Genomic DNA, 20,633 nt, shown 5'->3' with positions numbered 1-20,633 from the left:
TTTGTCCAAAATGTGTCTAATGTTTATCTCTCTGTATTCCTTGTCACAGCATGTTGCTTTAAAGCTGTGGTATAGACATATTAGTTCAGATAAAGCTCTGGAAAACAATGTGTGGTGACGCGGCTGTGACCCAAAGATCCAGAAACACCTGTAATCTGCCCACAATGACTGTGATTGGTCTGTTCGGTTCCAACACTTCCTTATGTGCATTTCCAGCTACTGGTTCTTCTACTTTTACTTGGCAAGTGCAAGGTTGCTGGTTCAATTCCAGTCAGAGACACAACTGCCCTTTGGGTTACATCAGAAGGCCATCTACCTGCTAGAAGGAGCTTCTTCATTGGTTCTTCTGTTACGTTTCAGGTCGGCTTAAAGAGAGAAACTCTGCCACCAACGAATGTTTAGGTGGAGTAACTGCAGAGCAGTGCAGGCGCACCACCCACAGAAATCCCAAATCATATTCTCCATAAAGATTCAATGTGGAAGTATAAAGTACACTTTAGGTGTAGCAGCCAAATCTGGGCAGCAGAAAGCTGCAGATGTGGCTCACATCTGTACAAAACATTTACTGTTTTTGACCTTTTTAAAAGGCCACAAACCAGCGCTGCTGCGTCAGGTCATTATTTTAATGTCAATGATGCCTACAGTGACAGGATAAAGTAAATTGTACTTATATGGTGTGTGTGTTTCTTTTATCTATTTGAGTACTCAAACTGCTTTTTTATTGCAAGCCTCATTCACATAAGCACCTTTAATGTAACATTCACACTGATGGATGCATCGGGGACAACTCCTGGTTCAGTATAGTGTCCAAGAATATTTCAACATGTGGACAGGAGGAGCTGGGGGATTTGATCAAGTCACCTTCTTCTTATTAGACGACCCGCACTATACAACCTAGATCACAGGTCCTTCAGAGAGTGGATCATGATGTCAACATGTACAATAGTGCCAGTGCAGTCGTGCCAGCGGTGTACTTTCAAAAGTACAGTTCACTCAAAAATCAAATATAGATATTTATTCTTTTCCTAATTGGAGATCTTGAGCACCATTTACTTCCATTATATTCAAGTAAAGGCACACATCTCTATCGCTCACACACAAGTCTAGATCAGGGGTCTCAAACTCATTTTACTTCCTATCTAAACTGATCTCAAGTGGCTAAAGAGTTAACTTTTAGCATTATAACCTCGATGAAAACATTCAGTGATTCCAAGAAGTGCAGAGAAGATTATTTATTATTATAATTTTAACACTGTGTAAATCCATCCAGTGGGCTGAACTGGGCCCTCAAGCAGGCCGGTTGTAGCCCCTGTGCCAGATGTTTGGCATCCCTGATCTGGATGGATAAAGAGCACTCAGAGGACCTGAAGGAAAAAACGTTTTGTAAATAAGTTTGATTTTAAGGGTCACTTTATGATGAAACACTAACAATGAGCTTAGCACGAGCGCTCAGTGTCAGCTCTGCTCATCTGTGCAGGAATCCAGATCTGATGTCAGGGGGCTCTTTTTCTGGCCTCCCCGGGATGGGCCTCATTTAGACAGAGGCAGAGAAGGAGAAAAGAACTGCCCCCTATTCTTCTTCTTCTTTTGCCTCCTCCTCGCCGTCTTCTCCTCCTACTTCTTCTTCTTCTTCTCAGGAAGATTAGTGGCCGTCCTTTTGGAGTAGGAAGTGGACGCTGAGTTTTTTTTCCCCTGTCACATTTTTCTCTGCCAGCGGGCCTGACCCCCTGAGCGCTCCCTGTGCAGCTCGCTCGCCCGCGGCGGGGCCCCGCGCATCCAGCCACCATCAATTACTCACTGTCCACCCGGCCCGATAAAGAGATCTGTCCTTATCACGAACGCTCGCTTAAAATACTATTTACACAGCCCAGCCACGTCGCCATTCATCTAACGTAGGGAGCTCGGCGTGATCCCATTGTTTCTGCCCAACTCCAGTTTGACTCTGTGAGACCCGAGGCAGATGTTTGTATTTGTTAAGCACCTCAAAGGAGGCCGGTTGCTGTCACGGCCAATCAGAGGATTAGTTTAAATCCCTAAAAAAACACACCACTTTAGTGAGGGCAAAGAAAAAGTGGCAACTAGTCCCACATTAGTATTGTTTTTTTTAAAAAAAAGCAATTTTTTAAATCTTAACATTTCTTTATTTTGGCTAAAAACCCAGAAATAACCACCAGCATCAATGTAAAACAAAGATACATTTATCATTTTTAGCAAATTTAAATACATTTCTAGCTAAAAACTGGTTAACTGATCATTTTTCCTGACAGGCTTCCAGAATATATGTGCTCAGGAATGCTACAGCATATTTAGGTGTGCTGCCCCCTCAACATCCCCCCCCCCCCCCCCCCCCCCCGCACACACACACACACACACACACACAGCCTGCCCCGGGGCAGCCGAGGAGGTGCTAAGTACTTAGGCTCCTTCCCGGAGGACCAGCCGGGCTCAGCAGATAGACCTGGGAGGGATCGGATGGGGTGGGAGGCGGTGGGAGGCGGTGGGCGCCGACCGCGGCACATCAATCTCCCTCCCGAATGACAAACTCACTCTCTGTAAGATGTATGTCAGGAGCCGCCGAAACCAGTTAATCAAATCATTAGCGGCACCCAGTAGCTTCCTCTGGCCTAGTTTAGCGACACAGACTGAGAGGAAGCGGCGAGCTCCGGCTGAACGCTGCGAGAACAGAGAGAAATCTGCAGCCGGTGAAGGATTTAAAGGTCACATGGTTTTCACGTGTAATAACTCTGGTTTCAGATCAGCTCCGGGGCCAGATAAGAATAAACTAATAAATAAGTACACAACCACCGGGATGCGGCCTCCATTTTTCTCAGAGCATGTAAAAGGATTTCATACCCACGCTTGCTTTAAAAATGCTCAGGTTCACTGACCAATCCCGACCCTGGAAACAGCAGGAGAGGAGACTGATGTTAGATCGAAAGAGCCCTGGAATAATACTCTAAATACACCAGGAGAAAAAACTGCATTTCCCAAGAATGAACTTTGAAATCAAAGCAAGAAAAAGTGGCTTGAAGTGATGGATGATGTGGTATCACTGAAATCCTAAGAAGCACCACTAAAAGGACCTAGTGGTAAGATTGAATAAGTTGAGCATAACATCGAGAAAAACTGATCTCAATGGCACATCCGGCCACTGGAACTGCAGATTTACAAATACTGTACTGCGAGGAGCATAAATACTGTCTGTATCGGTATAATGACAGCTCATATGTCGAGGTTTTTCACATGAGGGCTCACATTCCTCAACAGTTGTCCGCTACTTCCATCCAAACAACGGTTGCTGCTGTATGCTAGCGACCAAAGCAAACACAAGGAGGTTTTTGCCAACTGTTTGGGAAATACACATTTTTTCCTAGCAAGAGATTACTGAGTTGTAGGGCTGTTCGATATATAACGATATATATCGGATGACGATATAAAAACGTCTACTCGTTTCATTTTACGCTATCGTTTGTTTCGTGGTGTCGCAAAATAAACTGTTTACGGCAATATTTTTTCATCGTTTTGATGGTCACTGTAGTGGATATATTAATTTCTTAAAGTTCTCTCTTTCTCTTATATTTTATATAACCACACTACGGACGGACAAGCGCCTGTTTTTATGCGTTGTCGTTAGCAACAATGACGGTATCACCATCGCGCGTCCGCTTGTTTATGTTCCACATAAACCTTTCACAATAAAGCTCAAGATCCTGTTGAGACTTTTCAAAATAAACTGAATCACGTGAAAGAGCAGATTATTTACGGATGAGAAGTAAAAAAGAGCCGTCAGGTGCTAAAAAATAAACCTTAGACTCAAACGTTAGAACAGGCTAATAAATACTCACAATGTCTAAAAATGTTCTAATATGTATCGTTTCATGCATCGGTTAAAACACTCGACTCCAGCTACACGAGGCGCAGCTGGAAACACTTCCCGGAAGTCGAGCTGCCCAAGATTCACAGAATTTACAGAAAATTTTAAATTTTTGTGATTTATATCATTATCGGACGATAGAATTCTTATATCGGGATATGAGATTTTGGTCATATCGCACAGCCCTACTGAGTGGTCTGTAGGCCACTCTTGTTTACAAGGAAAAACCTGTCCTATGGGCATGATCTTGGAAGCCATTGTGTACCTACTTTTTAAATTCTTCATAACGTATTTCGTGGTGACGTACGGTTACGTGTGGTTACGTGTGGTTACGTGCGGTCATGTGCGTTTTGTGGCACAAGAAAGAAATGCAAATGGGGAACATCAGCAAGGCAGAAAGGCTTCTGACCAAATAATCTAAGTACTGACATGTGACACCGTTGTTAATACAGCTGCACTGGCTCCCCATTGAATTCAGAGTCCATTTTAAGATTCTGGTTCTGCCTTTTAGAGCTCTTCATGGACAAGCACCAGCTTACATTTTTGAACTTCTACAGCCCTACGTCCCTAGCAGGTCCCTGAGGTCATGTGATCAGGGCCTACGGCATATCAGGCTGAGAACTAAGGGAGACAGAGCTTTTGCCACCGTGGCCCCCAGACTGTGGACTCAGTAGTGTCTTGTAAAAAACAACTAAAAACGCATTTTTTTAGAATTGCATTTGGTTAACTTTATATCTGTTTCTGTTTTATGCCTTGTATTTCTGTGTGAAGCACTTTGTGATCTTTTGTCTTCAAAGGTGCTATATAAATAAAATTTTACTTTACTTTACTTTACTTTACTTTACTTTACGTTCATGCAAAGTTTGATTTAAATTGGTTTAGACCCGTTAAGGAAGCGAGCTAATTTTAGCTAGAAATTTTACCTAAAACTCTGAACTGATTGCAGCAGTAGCTAGCTTGCTAAGCTGCTGCAATCTACCCAAATTTGCTATGGAGCCACATCAGCATTAGTATTTTGCTCTTATGTGGAGTCTTATCATGCTGGGAGACAGTTTTTTGGTGGCGTTAGTGATTAGTAGTCTGCATTCTAAGTTATTTTTAGCTAGTATTGCTAACGGTTTTTGAATACCCTAAAGACATAAAGGTGTTAAAAACAATTACAAAATGCACAGAAGATTATGTCTTACGCATAAAACTCCTTTTAATTTTAAATGGAGTGTTATTAATGTAGTTAACAAGGTAGGCACTGCTTGGCTCCTTTTATCCTAATGGAGGTTTTCCAGTTTATATTCACAAACTGGCCAGACTGGATGACTTTCAGGTAGTATGGGAGCCTTTATGGATCAAGTGTGCCTTTAATGTGTTTCCTCGACTACCTGAAAAAAGGCAATAACTCTAAATTTAACAAAATCACATTTCAGCTCAGCCTTCATAAAATGTCTCTGAACATATATGTATATAAACAGGCGGGGGGGATTTTACTCCTAATCCGGGGCGACTTTAATCCTCCGAGGCCCGCGTCTACAAACTGACACATACATCAATAAAAGCTTGGTGGCTTCTTTGTCATTTTCGCACATTTCTCAGTAATATTTCCCCCTCTAAATACCTCCAGTTATGAGAATGGGCCTGAAATCATAGAGGTCCCAGAGTTGGCGTAAATCTGCGTGCCGTGGCCCGGCCTGTATGAGCAGACAGATGCGTGCTGTCAAAGGAAATACAAGCACTCATTTGAATCTATTAACTGGGCAGCAGAGCCTCGGGCTCGGCCAGGCGAGGAGAGGGGAGTTCAGATTTTTTTTAATTTATTTAAAACCCCGCTGCTGGGGCCGAGTGTTGGTAAATGACAGCAAACTTTGGTCCAGGAGCCGCCATGCCAGAGTTTTATTTTATGTTTCACTCTAAAAAAAAAATCTCCTGAAAGGGAAGGCGAGGGGGTAGGGCGGATCATCAAACGGAGCAGATAGGAGCGTCTGGAGCACCTGGGTCCATCCTAATTGACTCGGAGCGTGGCGTCCCCACTTTTTAAACAAAGTGACTCTCACTTGAGCTTCATTATATGCGCACCCCATTTCCATAGGCCTCTGGGAACGGGACCCGGGCTGCTCACGTAAAATAAATGACCGCTCCATGATAAATGGTTCTATTAGCAATCCAGATTGTTAAACTGTGATATAACAGATCGGAGAGGGAGCGCGGGGGCCCATTCATTTTCCTCCCTTCTGCACCCGTACGCGGCTGTAAATAGCTTGTTTTTATGTGTAAATAACATATTAAAACTCGGCATTAGCCATGTCCTTTGATAGAGAGGAAATTGTTCTAAATAAATAACGCGGGACGGGAATATAAAGCAGGGCGGGCTGTTATGGAGCCGAGGCTCAGAGGTGGGCATGACTTAGGTGACAGGAATGCTGCAGACAGCAGTAAAGCATATGCTGCCAATAAAAGACGCCGAACAGCAGCCGTATATCCTCCACTTTTCCCAGCTTTGTTTGGAAATACGCTCTCAGGTTCAAGGACCTCGGCTCATCTGCCTCCCTCTCATGCTGCATATTGACTTATCAGGAGCTGGCAACAGGAATAATAATGCATATTACCACGATAAGTAATTGCTCTGTCCCGACGCAGTGGCAGACGGTTGTGGTTTTTAGCACCGAGGCTGGATATCTGATTGGTGGAGACGGGCAGCGGGCTGGAGAATCGAAGCTTCTTGTTTATTTAAGATTAAAACACGAGGCTGATAGGGAGGAAGAGTTATGGAGAGACGTTTTATTTTAGGTAGGAAGAAGATTAAAAATGGCTACATATAAATATACAACAGTGCAGGCTTATTAAAGTTCAGCTGAAGCTGTGTTGAGGGTCAGAGGAGTTCATGCAAAGCGGGCTTATTCTGGATGAAAAATGGAGCTTCTCTTTCATTTTTCTGCAGCAAACTGCAGCTGTACCAGTAATCTTTCTCAAAGACTCAAAGTCAATCGCTTTTCTCTATTTAAGACTTTAATCTGACAGATCTTTGAACAAAAAATAATAATAATCAAAAGAGACTTTAGAGCAGGGATGTCAAATACACCCAGGGTCTAATCTGGCTCAGTGGGTGGCTCTAAAAAATTAAAAATGCAAAGAAATAGGACATAAATTTGGCTTTTCTCATTAACAATGAATTATCTTGAGTTTTACAGCTTTCTTAAGACCCCATTGCTTTGAGCACCAGTGTTGATGTCATTACACAGCCACATCCATTTATACTTGCAGTTACCATTCTGTTGTACATTTACAATGACAATAATGAGCAAGTGTACTCGATTCTATTCTATTCTATTCTATTCTATTCTATTCTATTCTTATGGTGCTTTTGTGGCAACAGCAAAATGCTGGAGGTGACTAAAATCAAATTGGAGCTTGCACCAGTAGATGTGATGTCGTTTTTGTTGTAAATGTCAACAAAATAATAATGACCTCAGTCACACAGGCCTAGAGATCAATTCGCAACTATCTGGCAACCACTGGTCATGAGTGAAAAATGTTTTTTTTTTCCTGAATCGGTTGGAGAGAGGTTGCTAGCAGTCACATGCTGAAATTGATTCCAAAGAGGGATACGGTGCGGCACTATTTGCTTCTGTCGGTAGTAGATTGTTACGGTTGCTATAGTTTGCACAGAAGATGTCAACTTGTCTAGAAACATTTGGCAACTGGTCTCTGAGTTGTAATGAAACTGAAAAGTGGAACACAAAATGTTCAACTTGTTATGTTTGCAAACTACAGGCTGGCACAGCATCCGCGCTAGCAATTGTAAAGAGGTTTCTGGTGCAGCAACTATTCACCTTTCCTCTTACGACTGATGGTTGACGGCAACCGCTTCAAGTGGTGATTTTTGTGGTTGGTAAAAGCTCCTAGTTGTTGTTTTTTTCACTTTAGATGAATCGCCATGTATCAGAAATGTCCTGTTTTTATACTCACAGTCCACAGTTAAAATCTGGACATATTGGAATTATAGATTATCATTGTAGTTTTATTTATGGGATAATGAACTGCCAACTAAGCTAGGTACTGTTAGCTGGGAACTCGCTGAGAACTGCAGTCTTTCATCAAATATGCTTTAAAAAAGCAGTAATGTCACAGTGGCTATGTTCATGTTTTTACTTTCAGTTTCTGGGTCTGACATGCAGTACGATCCCCAGTCTCCTGGGTGAAAGTCCAAGAGTACGTTTCCTTAAGTGCCCAGATGCCTACCCTACATGTTGAAAGAATAGGCTAAGGGTATACCCAGTGTGCAAAAATGTGTGTCCAAGTGTTGGCCATAAGAAGAAAGCGTGTGATTTTATTAAAATATTAAAGAAGTCCACATCCAGAAATGGAGTGCCATTCACTTGAACCCAACATGTAGTCTCATATGAACAATTAAAGCTGTATTTCTTCATCATTGTGGCAGGCCACCAAGTTCTCCATTAATAAAGAGAAGAACTGTCACCAAATCACTGGCTGTATTTACATTTCAAACGCGGCCCACTCTGCATCCACGTCAGAGCTGCTCCACCAGGCCTTTTTTTTCATCCCTTTTATACACTGGCGGTAAGAACAAGGTCTTTTAACCTCATTATCGAGAGCTTTCATCACACGTTCACTGACATCTTTAAAACATGCATCTCTTTCTGCCTCTCATGTCACTTCACGAGACATTCATCATGAAAATACCTCAGCAGGTGGTTCATGTAGTTTAAATGTGGCTCAGCTGAAGGTACTCACACAATTTTATCTTCTTCTTTTCCTTATTTTCTGTCATTAATACAACGTTGGATTAAACATCACTGAAGCTTCAGAAAAGCAGATACATGTATCTAAAAGTAACCATTGTTATTTTTACTTCTGTAGTCAGCCAGTCAGAAGAAAGCAGGTTTTTAGGGAGTTGGACCTTAAAGATGAGATAAAATGGCTTGTCTTATAAGATGAAGTTGAACGCCAGTATAAGCTGATTCAGTTAACAACTGCCTCTGCTGCTGTTGGAGGTTGGAAACTGTACTACTATTGGTCGAGGACAGAGGAAGAGGAGAGGGGAGAGGCATGTTAGGAGATAGCGAGAGAGAAGGAAAGGCAGGAGTGTGGAGGTGAGAGTAGAGACCCCCCAATTCGAGCAGCCAAAAGATTTACAATTTCATATCTAAACCTGTAGTTATACTAACTCATTCAATCTGTTTTATAGAGTCTGGGTAAAATGGCTCACGTTTCTATGACCAGTTAAACCAAGATTTGAGGTAATAATTGAGTCTCTGCAAATCTCAGTTACTTTAAGCTCAAAAATAAAGTTAGCAAAGTGGAACTGTAACAAGGCTGAATAATTTTATATAAATATAATTAAAATTAAAATATTGATTGATTTTATGCATTAATGGGAAAACACCCCCCCCCCGCCCCCCAAAAAACAAACAAACAAACAAAAAAAACAAAAACAATCTGGCTAGTAAAACTGTCCAGCTATCACTTCATCCTAACTCACTCATCTTTGCTCATATCCAGTCCTCCTGCAGAGACCTGTACACATTAATACAGACTGAGCATAGACTGTGGTTTATGAGTTATTAGCAGATCCACATTATATTTTAAATGACAAAAGTGAAGTGCAGTGATCCTGCTTTCATCCAACAGGATGTGACTGCAAACAGAAGTCTCATTATTAGACGTCTATAGGAACGTGAGCCTACTTCTCACATTAATTATGACCTCAGTAAATATTTCCAGATGTCACTCAGGACCTAATAGTCACTCAGACAGGAGCAACTCGAGGTTCAGTATTTTGCCCAAAGATACTTTAACACGCACAGAGAAGTTGGGGATCGAACCACCATCCTTCAAAATACGATTACCGGACAGCCTCCTCTACCTCTTGACCCCATCCAGTTTTAGGTTGTGTTGTGTTAAAATATAAGACGTACGAAATAAGTAATACAATACAAACACAACAATTAACTTACTGTCGAGTTTCCTGATAGAACAAACTTGCACAAAAGGCTTTGTGCTTAGTTTTAGTTTGTAGTTTAACCCGCATTCGCTGCAATAATGTTGGTGTGACCAAGGCTTTCAGTTTGACCTCTGATTTGTGGTTTAAACTGGTTTAACTAATCATTATTATTAATTTCATCAAATTATCCCTGATAATCACATGAGTACAAATAAAGCCCATTTTCTGAGTCCATACAGTTGCAAAAACACTGTGAAAGGTAAGGCACAGGCAGGTTAAACACTTGCTGGATTCTTCATTGAATTATTAAAGATTAACTGTTGGAAAATGATAGGAAACCAACTCCATTTCCTCTACGTCTCTATTCAAACAACACACCGAGTTATAATATCCAATAAAACTAGACAAAATACAAGTTGTACTAACCAGAAAATCCTTTGTGATTTGGCAAGGTGCTGACTTTTGGGCCGCGTTGCCAGCTTTGTCACCTCTTTACCAGTTAATGAGTGTTTCTTTATAATGGCAGGCCACCAAGTCCTTCATGAATGAGTAAAAATGTCACTAAATCACACGTTTAATTTGCATTTCAAAGCCAGCCCATCGGCTTGCATCTCTGTCGATCTCTGAAGCTCCGTGTCGTCAGCTCCACTTTTTTTTTTTTTGCCTTTATACTCTGGAGGTAAGAACAAGGTCTTTGAGCCTCATTATGCCAAGCTTTCATCACACGTTCGCTGACATCTTTAAAACATGGGTTCTCTCTTTCTGTCTGTCCCTCCCTTGTGAGACAGCATCGGTGCTACTCTTCATTTAGTTCAACAACACAAACATTCACCTGCCCCAGCACCCCCTCCCCACCAACCACCACCTCTCTTGTTATCCACTCATCAGCGTTTACAAATGGTGCCACACTCCTTGACTGTAGACACTGGGCCTTCATGCCCATTAATGATGCTCATCTGAGCATTGTCTACTTAGGATTCCTATCAGACATCTACTGTAAGTCACCTCTGACTGCTGCTGGTATCTAAGGAGAGCCACGAGCATCAGCTCCCTAGTTGGCGCCTTGTCTTTGAAATGTATATTTCATCACTTGGTTTGCTCCCCTCTTTGCCCCCTGGCTGAACACTTGGGAGACCTCGGTTCACAGCGTGGCGAGGCCTGATGCCGGGCTCCAAACTCAAATTCAGTCACTGGTTTAAGGAGAAAGTTTTAAGAAGTGCCTTACCTCTGGTCTCTGAGGGTGAGGGTTTCTTTGGGAGGTCGGTGAATCCGCTACCGTCCATTTTGTCTTTTTTATCTGTGGCTCTCTGTGGTGAAGTCTCCATGGTCGAGAGCTGCAAAAGCAAGAGGAGACAAAAAGAGGTGTTAGAGCCGACCAAGTTGAGCACACTCGAAAGAAAGTGTTCATTTAGGCCCGGAAGAGGACACTCCACAAACACTCTGGAAGCACTTAAGAGTACTTAGAGGTTCCTGAAAAATACCCAAAGAGAGCCTTTTTAGGCCAAGACCTCAAAATGGAACAGCAGCTATATTAAATAAATCTTTTAAAGTAGTTTTAATACATGTCTAACAAGTTAACCTCTTTACATCGACCAACATAACCAAGTTCTGTTATGGTTCTGTTAATATCAACCTCTTTTTTTTATGAAGTTTCCACCTCCAAGCAGAAATTTCACTTTAAAATCAGCATAAATCGACATATAAGATATTATTTGAAAGATAACCCATTCAAAAAACTCTGGACTCTTAATCTCTGAAGATGTTTTTTCAGCACCTTAAAGCTTTGCCAGCATCCTGGTTGGACAGTAAATTTATAATTATATGGAAAAAATTACTCTGAGGGGGGCAAGTGCACAAATGCACTGTGCAGCCAACACACTGTAACTTATGGACCTCGATCGATGACCCTGACAGGGCTGTACGCCGAAATGCGTCAGTCAAACAATACAGTTCTTTGACTTCTGACTCTTCACTGAGTCTCTTAACCCAGCGGTCCCCAACCCCCGGGCCTCGGACCGGTACCGGTCCGTGAGTCGTTTGGTACCGGGCCGCGAGAGTTGAGGCTCAGGTGTGAAATGTATGGTTTTCAGGGTTTTTATCGGTTTTCAGCGTTATTTTGTTATCATTTTTATCGTTTACTCGGTTTTCCTGGGTCTTTTCACGTGTGTTATGAATAAATCTTCTTTTTTTCTGTACCGTACTGTACTAGTTTTATTTTGTTGTATTTATTCGCGACACCTTAAAGGCCGGTCCATGAAAATATTGTCGGGCATAAACCGGTCCGTGGCACAAAAAAGGTTGGGGACCGCTGTCTTAACCCGTAGTTGGAATTAAACTGTGTTGGACTGCAAGAAGTGATCGTAATACACAAATCAAAGCTCACTATATCATCTATAGTTTCGTGAATTTGGGGAAATATCATCAAATATTTCCTTGAAGAAGAAAAAGTTGTGAATGATCTGTGAATGAAGGTGCTGCTATAAAATCTGAACATAAACCATCAGCTGGTTCCACTTGGTGCTGTGATTGGCTCAAAGCCAAGCACCATTCGTTAGTCACCCACGAAGGGGTGAGATAATCTCACAGAGCACCAAGCAAACATGTCAGAGGATTTTACGATGAGCAGCAGCTCACTTCACGAGATTTTTGTCTTCTCGCAAACTCCCGCTATTCACGACTCAATCTGCTCCACTGCCGCAGGGAGGGGGGGACTCGGGGGTCACCATGGGGGTCAGTTTGTGGGTTAAAGGGGTCAGAGGATAAGGAGGTGGGGGTCTTAGCTCGCATGTCATCAAAGTTTATTTGACTACTGACCTTTCCACCACGGCTATTCAGAGCTGCTGCGTGGTTTAAAAAGTTGGAACAATACAACTTTATCTTCAAAGTTGAGATGGAGATGAAGAGGACTCTTAATTCAGCTTCTATAGTGTGACTGGGATTTTCCTTTAAGGAGGAAAAAACTAAACATCTGGGAACCTGATTTCCTCCTTCTGTTTCTTTAGTAAGCCTGGCAGATCAGATTGGACTGGATCCAAAACCAGCAGAAGTAAATCTGGTGTCAAACAATGGGCACCACTGGCAACAATCCCATGCATTTAAAGATGAAAATACGGATAGCAAGCGATTTACATGACACAAAAGAGGGTCAGTGTAAATTAATTACACAGACATCTGATCATTTAAGTTGTTTATAAATTTAGAAACCTGATAAGAGTTTGCCACATGCCACCTACTCAACAAGAGCCAAAACAGGCAATCAGTTAGTACTATACTGGTATATCGTTCTAAAATAACATTTTTTGGTCTTTTAATATAAAACAATATAAGCAATATAAGTTAAATTACTTTATCAGATGATGTTATGCACTAAACATCGCTAGACTGGTGAGGCTGACTGACAGTTAGCTGGCTAAATGATATTGCTTATTAATATTAGTATATTTGCTTATTTTATTAGCAAAATCGTATCACAGTAGAAATGCTAGTTCAGGACTAGCTTGCATCAAAACCACAACAAATCTTTGGATTAATTCAGTTTTTTTTAAGAAAAAAAGAGTCTACATATCAAGAATTGACTGAAAGTCGTGTAAAGAAACCAATTAAAAATTCTCTCAGCTTAATTTTTCAAGTTCATAATGTTTTTCTGACAACTTAAAATTGTTGATTTTTTTCAGTGCTAAAATGCACTGCTAATAAATAAAAATGGTAATAAGAATAACTTTATCATTAAATGTATATACTGTAAGTTGTTTTAAGTCTTTTGCTTGTACACTTTTTACATTGCAGTATTGCAGTATTGCAGTATTGCATTGCAGTTCTGTTACTGTTTTGGAGCAACTGTAACCCACATAATTTCTTGAGGGATTAATAAAGTATTCTGATTCTGATTATTTCCACTAAAGTACATTTTCTGAAAACCCTAATGTTTTTACATGTTAAACTGACATGTGCAGATTTGGTCCTTAATAGAGTCTTTGGTCCTGCCCCATGTATAATGTCTTCTGTATCTTTTTAATGATTTAGTGGCAGTTTCAGAAGACAGACCTCTGACCTTTTGGCTCCAACAACAATCTGGCTGCTGTAGGTTGCAGACTTTGATAAACCTTCAGTTCACTGAGTTTGTCAGTGACCAAAAGTCAATTTACTGCCTCTAGTGAAAAAGCAGGGAGTCTGACTGACAGGTGTGCCTGCTGTCTTCAGGATGAATCAGTGTAACAGGTGTGAGAGGACAGCAGTGGAGCCTCATGGGAAGCTCCTCGCCACACACAAACCTTTTTTAGTTGAGGTGATAAATGAGGCACGTAATGGCAGCCTTTCACGCCTACAGCCCTCTGATGTGTCCTCGCAAATCATTATTAGTCAAGCTTAACATTTACTGTTCACACATTTAGCTGTGTAGGCCTCTCAGAAAACATTAGTCTCTAAGAGTCACAGTTCTTGGCCTAAAAAGGGGATTAATTATTTGGGAAATTGTTGTAAAGACACAAAGGCAGAAATACCAATTGCTAAACTTACAAATATGACAGTTAATTAATTTTATGATGTAAACTTCTAACATGATTCAGAATTTTCAACAAAAAAAGGAAAGGAAAAAAGGAAATAGAAATGCATAAGAGGAACTGACAGCATGGTAGTTGTAGGCTGCGCCAACCTGAGGTGTAGTTACACTTTCAGGGGCGTGCATCTCGGGTTAACCTAGATCTATGTAACACTGTAGGGTTTTAGGAGGGCTAACAATGTCCCTACAGTATAGATTCAACGCATTAGTCTGTCAGTCACCAGCTAACACCACCTAACTTGATTGGTAAAACAAATATACCTGGTAATTAATTGTGAGCATCAGACTAATAACTTATTCAAATTTCACTTAATAAAACCTTAAGTGAACTGCGCAGTTCCAAAGATACAATTAGTTTGTTTCATAGTGACACAAGTTGCAAAAGTGACCATATTAGGAAAAAAGGGACGTTATCAGCTAATGCTTGCTAGCTTTGTTTGCTAATTGGTGTTGAATGACAGATTAATAAAATACCAAAATTTCACTCACTAAACTTTAACCAAAATCCGTTTTTTCCATTCAATTTTTATATCTCGTCTATCTCTTGTTAGCTTAGTAGTATCAGTAAATGCAAAAGTGGCCATATTTGGATGACATGATGGAGTCATCAGGTGATGCTGGCTATTTATTGGCTAAGAAGTGCTGAAGAACTGCCAAAGCACTAATTTTCTTGATAAAAGATGAGCTTGCACCCTACCATTTTTCTCTGTAGCTCTAAAGACATACGATTAACTTGACTTGCTTTACTAGCTAATAACTTATAGCTAGTAAAGTTAGCTAATAACGTTATCTAGCACGATTTCTGTTGTGTAGCTGGAGGTCACATATGTTTTTTTAATTCCTCAAAAAGTCTACAAAGTAAACTATGGTGAAAATTAAATGGCGAGCATGGCAGTGAGCAAAAGCATCAGTGAATTTACTCGTGGGAGTATCTAACAACCACGTTAGCAAGTCAACAGTTCAGTCAGTGAGGTAATTAAGCGTGGCCTCCCACTGTTGTCTGTCGGTCCTTTCAAAAACCTCACAATGATTCATTTGAGTGGAAAAGCCCAGAAAGAGAGACTTGCAATGGGGTTATTTAACGGAACAACAGCTTCAGAGCGTCCCTCCCCCAATTTCTGCAGAGTCATTGTGAGGAAATCAGCGGCTGTTTATCCTGTCAAGTCATCCTTTTCCCTTCACTTTAAATCACAAACACAGCAGTTTGTTTAACTAACACATCTGACTTTAATTTTTATGGCTTTCCTGGTCGAAAACGTACAGTTTTTAACTGTGCAATCATGCACAGTCTGCACAACCTGTGTTTTTTTTTTCTTTCTGTGCTTGCCTCCACTCTGAAATTTCAAAGCAAGTCACCTCAGAGAAACACCTTTGCCACTGTGTAAATTAACTAACAGCCGCTGACACACAGGATATATCTTCCTCCTGTGGAGGGCCACGACTTCTAGAAATCAAAGGGCCTGCGGTGGAAGGGTATTCCCTGCGTCCGGGAAACAAATGCCTCTCCTTTCTAGGTGTACTCGAGTACAGTTTGGCTCATCAGCCAGCGTCTGCCTGAATTATTAGAGCAGCTCTTGTCAGGCAAACAAATGACTCTGTCTCGACTCAAAAGGTCACAGCGCAGTGGAGTAAAATCACAGAGCACGCAGTCAATTCCTCGGAGCGGTACCCCCTTTTCCAAGGGCCACTTGCTGGAATTTATGGCTGGGGCCTACACCTATTCTCCCTTGAATAATAGCTATCCCGTAAAAGAAGCCGGGATCGGTGGCAAGTCTAAAATAAAATAAATAGAAGGGGTGGTTGTTTACTGTGTGAAAGCACAAACAGAGGCTAACGGTGACATTTGGATTTATACCGAGGAAACGTCCCCCGCGAGGCCTCCATTTGTCCCTCAGCTGATGGTAAACAGACTCGGACCATCAGCCAGGCTGGATGTTTCTCCGTGAGATTCCCCTCAGAGGAGGATGTTCAATATCCTGTGGCTGATCTCCTCCTGCCCTCGCCAACAGCAAACAGATGTGGCGGCCGAGTTCAGAGGAGAAAGCGGCACGGCGGGATGAATGGATGCCTCCCACCTGAGTGCCATGCCATGCCCTGACCTCACTTTTATGTTGTTTTTGAGGCGGCTCAGAGCTTTCTGTGAGGCTCGTAGGAATTCAGAGCACTCATGTTATTTCAAAGCTGGAAATAAAACCCACATTTTACCTGAAAGAAAATGTTTTAAATAGGTACAAAAAAAAAATCATACATATACACCAAGAAGGACATGTTTCATATACTACAACCAGGTGTTTGGACCAGCCGCCTGTGCCACATGGTGATATGAGCACTGAAAGTTTGACAAAAACGCTCTCTCTGAACTTTCTGCTCAGCGTTACTGCAGTGAAATTAGTTTGGTTTTAGTTTCTTTATAGAGCCTAAATGTGTTTGTCAACCATTAAATTTAAAACATTTCCATTTCCTGTACTACTGTTGAAGAATGCTGGAAATTAAAAAGCATCAAATTTGAACCCATCACTACGAGGGCCTGTACCTGAGAAAATGTACTCATGTTGTGATGTTAAAACTTATCATGCATTAAAATCACCTGATCGTATAAACTTTTCCATGTTTTTTTAATTCGACATTTTCTGTTACGAAACAAGAAAAAGCAGAAAAACACATAATAAAACCTTTTAAGTAAAGCTACCAATTAAAATCTCAAAATAAAACTTTAGAGACATTTAACCAGAATTTTTAAAGTCATTTACCAAGAAGTCCCCATGTTTTGTTACCTTTTTCTTTTTTTGTGGCATTTTTATTAAAATGCTTATTTATTATAAATAAATACAAACTGCCATTTCATTATTTACATCATAATAATATTTTATTACAATTTGATACAAATTTAAATATTTATAGATTTTCTAATTCTAACAGTTTATCTTAACTAAACCATAATTTAGTTTTACTTATAACACAAGAATATTATAGAACACAAGTTTGAAATTATTTTTTTAATCTTACTCAAAATTGTATTTTAATATACTATATTTTTAATAAATAAAAATGGATGAATTATTTTTAATCTGTGTTTTTTGACAGTAGAGCTTTGTGATATCTGACTGGTGTTTTGTATTCTCCTTACCTGTTTTGTTTGAAATTCTTTATTATTTATTTTTAGTCTTCTAAATCTCCTCAATAATTCAATAATAACAAAACTCACCCAGTCATCTCAGACACAGAAGTGAAAATGAAACGCGTAAACAGGGTTAATGTGTTATTTACTTTATCAATTAGATGATTAATCAGGAAGATATTTCTTTCAGCTTGTACTGTGTGAGAATTTGTAGTTTCAGTTTTAATGTTATTGAATGTATTTGGGTTCATTTCAATAAAGAAGCAGAGCTTACGTTTAATTGATTAATCTGGATTTTAAAGGGTCAGACACTTCCAGCTGACATTAACTGAAATTTTAATTTTTAATTGTAATACCAAAAACATTAAACATCAAAGTTGAAAAACAAATGCTCAAATATCCTGTTTGATAGTTTTGGTTCTAATTCAAGTGTCTGTAACGCAGCTGTCTCCAAAGCAGGGATTATCTATCAGCTCTGCCTTACAGTGGATCTATTCTGCTCATTTGCAGAATAGATCCACTGAATAGCTTTGCATGATTCACAGCTTAAAATAATGCTGTGTCCCTAATGTTTTGGTAAATTACTGGATCAAGTCACAGTTTACTTGAGTCCTGCATGTGTTTCAGGTTTGATTCCTGACACTTAATCCCGTTACCGTGAGTAAAACACCTAAAGTGTCTCCCTTCTCCTTCTTCTCTGCCTCTTTTTTTATTAGGTTACACTCTGAAGGACCGCCTGAGCGTGCGAGTCCACGCTGACCGATCGCTTTGATCCCTGACCCCCAGCCAAATGGTCCGTCTACAGCCCGGCCTCTTGCTGTTTTACAGCCTCACTTTGGACCGCAGACTTCCTCCTCGCTGCCTGGGTGGATCTAAAGTAAATCCTAAACTTTGGTGATTCTGGAACAGGTCTAGTATTTTCCATAGTGACACACAATTGCTGCACAGCTCAATAAATAACTAATATAACAGTTACATTATCTACACCAAACAAAGATTTGGTATATTATTGGATATTACAGCAGTACATATTACAGCAGTACAGATTTACATCAAACTAACGGCCTCATAGACTGAATGATGAATCATAATTTCTTTATTGACTAGAGTCTGAATAAGTCTGTTTTTGCTGTTTTGAATGAGCAGTTATTTATTTTAATTACATTTTTACTCATTGAGCTCCTTTATTTGATTTTTTACTTCATGTTTTATTTCACTGAGCTCCTTTTTTTTGAGTAGTTTTTACATCATTCACCTTTTTTTTTTAACTTATCTTATCTTATAAGCTGAGCGAGTGTCTGTGCATCTGCAAGCTGCTTTGCAACCCACACCCATCCCCACCTCATCCTCGAATGCTCTTTCTGACTATTTGTCCATATACGGTCATGTTGAGGTTGACAACCCAACCAAATAAATAAATACTACTGATGGAAACAGCACCCTTATTTTGACTCTAGATGTTGTTACTGAACTCTTTCAAACTGCATTCTTACATTTTTATTCTTAGAGTTAGTGTTAGAAGTAGTAACTGTTCAATACTGTGACATTATAGCGAGGAAACTGCTGTGTGACCAGAGCAACCTGCAATAGAGCTGGAGGACAGGATGTTAAAAAGGATCCAGTGAACTTCAGACAAGAACACATTTTGTGTGTGGATGCTTCTCACTTCATAAAGATGTTTTTTATTAAATTAAAAAAAAGTGGAAGTGTAAATCCAATCAGATTAAACAAATTCAGTGTGTTTTTCCCAAAAAGGAGAAAAGTCTTCACAGTTGAATTATTTAAGTGTTATGAAGGCAACTTTTGACCCACATGAACTTTCAGATTTATGTCCACAAAGATCACAGCAGGAAAAGGTTATTCATGTACATAATTTTCTCTTTTGCTGCATCTTTAAAAGGCACATATTACATGTTAGCAGTGGTCATGGCAGGCTTAAAGTAAACTCAGACGACGACGCTAATGATGATGATGGTTTTCCTGTCAGCTTCTCTCTCCTTACGCTTGGTTTAACTTTTGTTGGTCAGGTTTACTTTCACTAACAGTAACATAACATGTTTTTGACAACTTGATTATTCTTATTTGACTTTTCTAGTGTCTAACTTTTGCACTCTGTGTGTGAGGAGGTGTCCTCACAGTGCCAGGAGAAAGTAACGCACTGCAGCTTAAGAAAACACCAGCCATCAGAAAAGTGCAGCAAACCTAACAAAACACAACACAACCGTTTTTGGGGAGACAATAAGCTGAGCTGTGGAAGTGACAAGCTAACAGTAAACGGCTACAACACCGATGAATCTTCTGCTCCTCATAAGCGCGTCTCATATTTTGTATGTTTTGCTTTCTGTCACTTCTGTGTCCCCAGAATCATTAATTTTTGTTTCCTAATACAGTAAATTCAGATTCAGTAGATTCTTATTATTTTATGTATTTGTTAGGAAAGCTGCTTTAAGTCAAGCCTGATGTGATAACACACATAAGAAGTGTCCTTCCCACAGCAAGAATTAAAGCTTAATCATATGGTAAATGAACTGGTTCTCACATAGCGCTTTTCTACTCAATATACTGAAAAGCACCTGAATCCAAAGTATCGGTGTTAAAGAAGAACTAGAAGTAGTTGGGTGAATGCCTTTTTAATCGGCTCCTGCTGAACCAATGACCGAGGATGAGCTGTTGAGTTTATATGCCAGGTAAAGGTGCACATCACTGCCATCCTACAAGCTGAATGACAACATTTGCAAACTTTAAGACCTTTAAAATGGTGTCGACTGCACAGTTTGGAGTTTGATGTGGTAGCGGTGCAAAGTGTGCAAAGTGCTGCATGTTTAGTGCTCTCCCCAAAGAGTTTCAATCGACACCTCCTTCTGATGCTTTTGCTGCGTAGTAGACATGATTAGTAAATAGGAAAGTTCATCAGTTTTTATCTATTCAGAGCTAATGGGCCTTTAGTGAATGTGGACCAGGCATCATCCTGAGAGGAGTTTTTTGGTCGCTTGGTCAGAGCAGAGCTGATACCTGCACAGCCTCCTGGGAGATGAAGTCTATCCCCGACCCCTCACAGGTTCCTGTCTCAGAGTTTTGGGCGTGTCTGGGGGGGTCGGCAATCACGTACAAACGCTACTGAGGGGTGACT

The 20,633-nt window shown here is 40.4% G+C and overlaps 1 protein-coding gene across 1 annotated transcript in view; it reads right to left on the bottom strand.

Moving 5' to 3' along the window:
* Positions 1 to 20,633, bottom strand: part of LOC102796796 (transcription activator GLI2.L-like) — a 91,299-nt gene that overhangs the window by 66,963 nt on the left and 3,703 nt on the right. Inside the window, exon 2 of the mRNA XM_006800296.2 lies at positions 11,053 to 11,161. Coding sequence (XP_006800359.1) covers positions 11,053 to 11,152 — 100 coding nt within the window. The 5' untranslated portion in view covers positions 11,153 to 11,161. The remainder of the gene's footprint in view (positions 1 to 11,052; positions 11,162 to 20,633) is intronic.

Source organism: Neolamprologus brichardi, chromosome 23 (assembly GCF_056152115.1).
Source record: "Neolamprologus brichardi isolate AB-2024 chromosome 23, ASM5615211v1, whole genome shotgun sequence".
NCBI lineage: Eukaryota > Metazoa > Chordata > Actinopteri > Cichliformes > Cichlidae > Neolamprologus > Neolamprologus brichardi.
The sequence above is the reverse complement of the archived record's forward strand: the minus strand, read 5'-3'. Positions and strand labels throughout refer to the sequence as shown.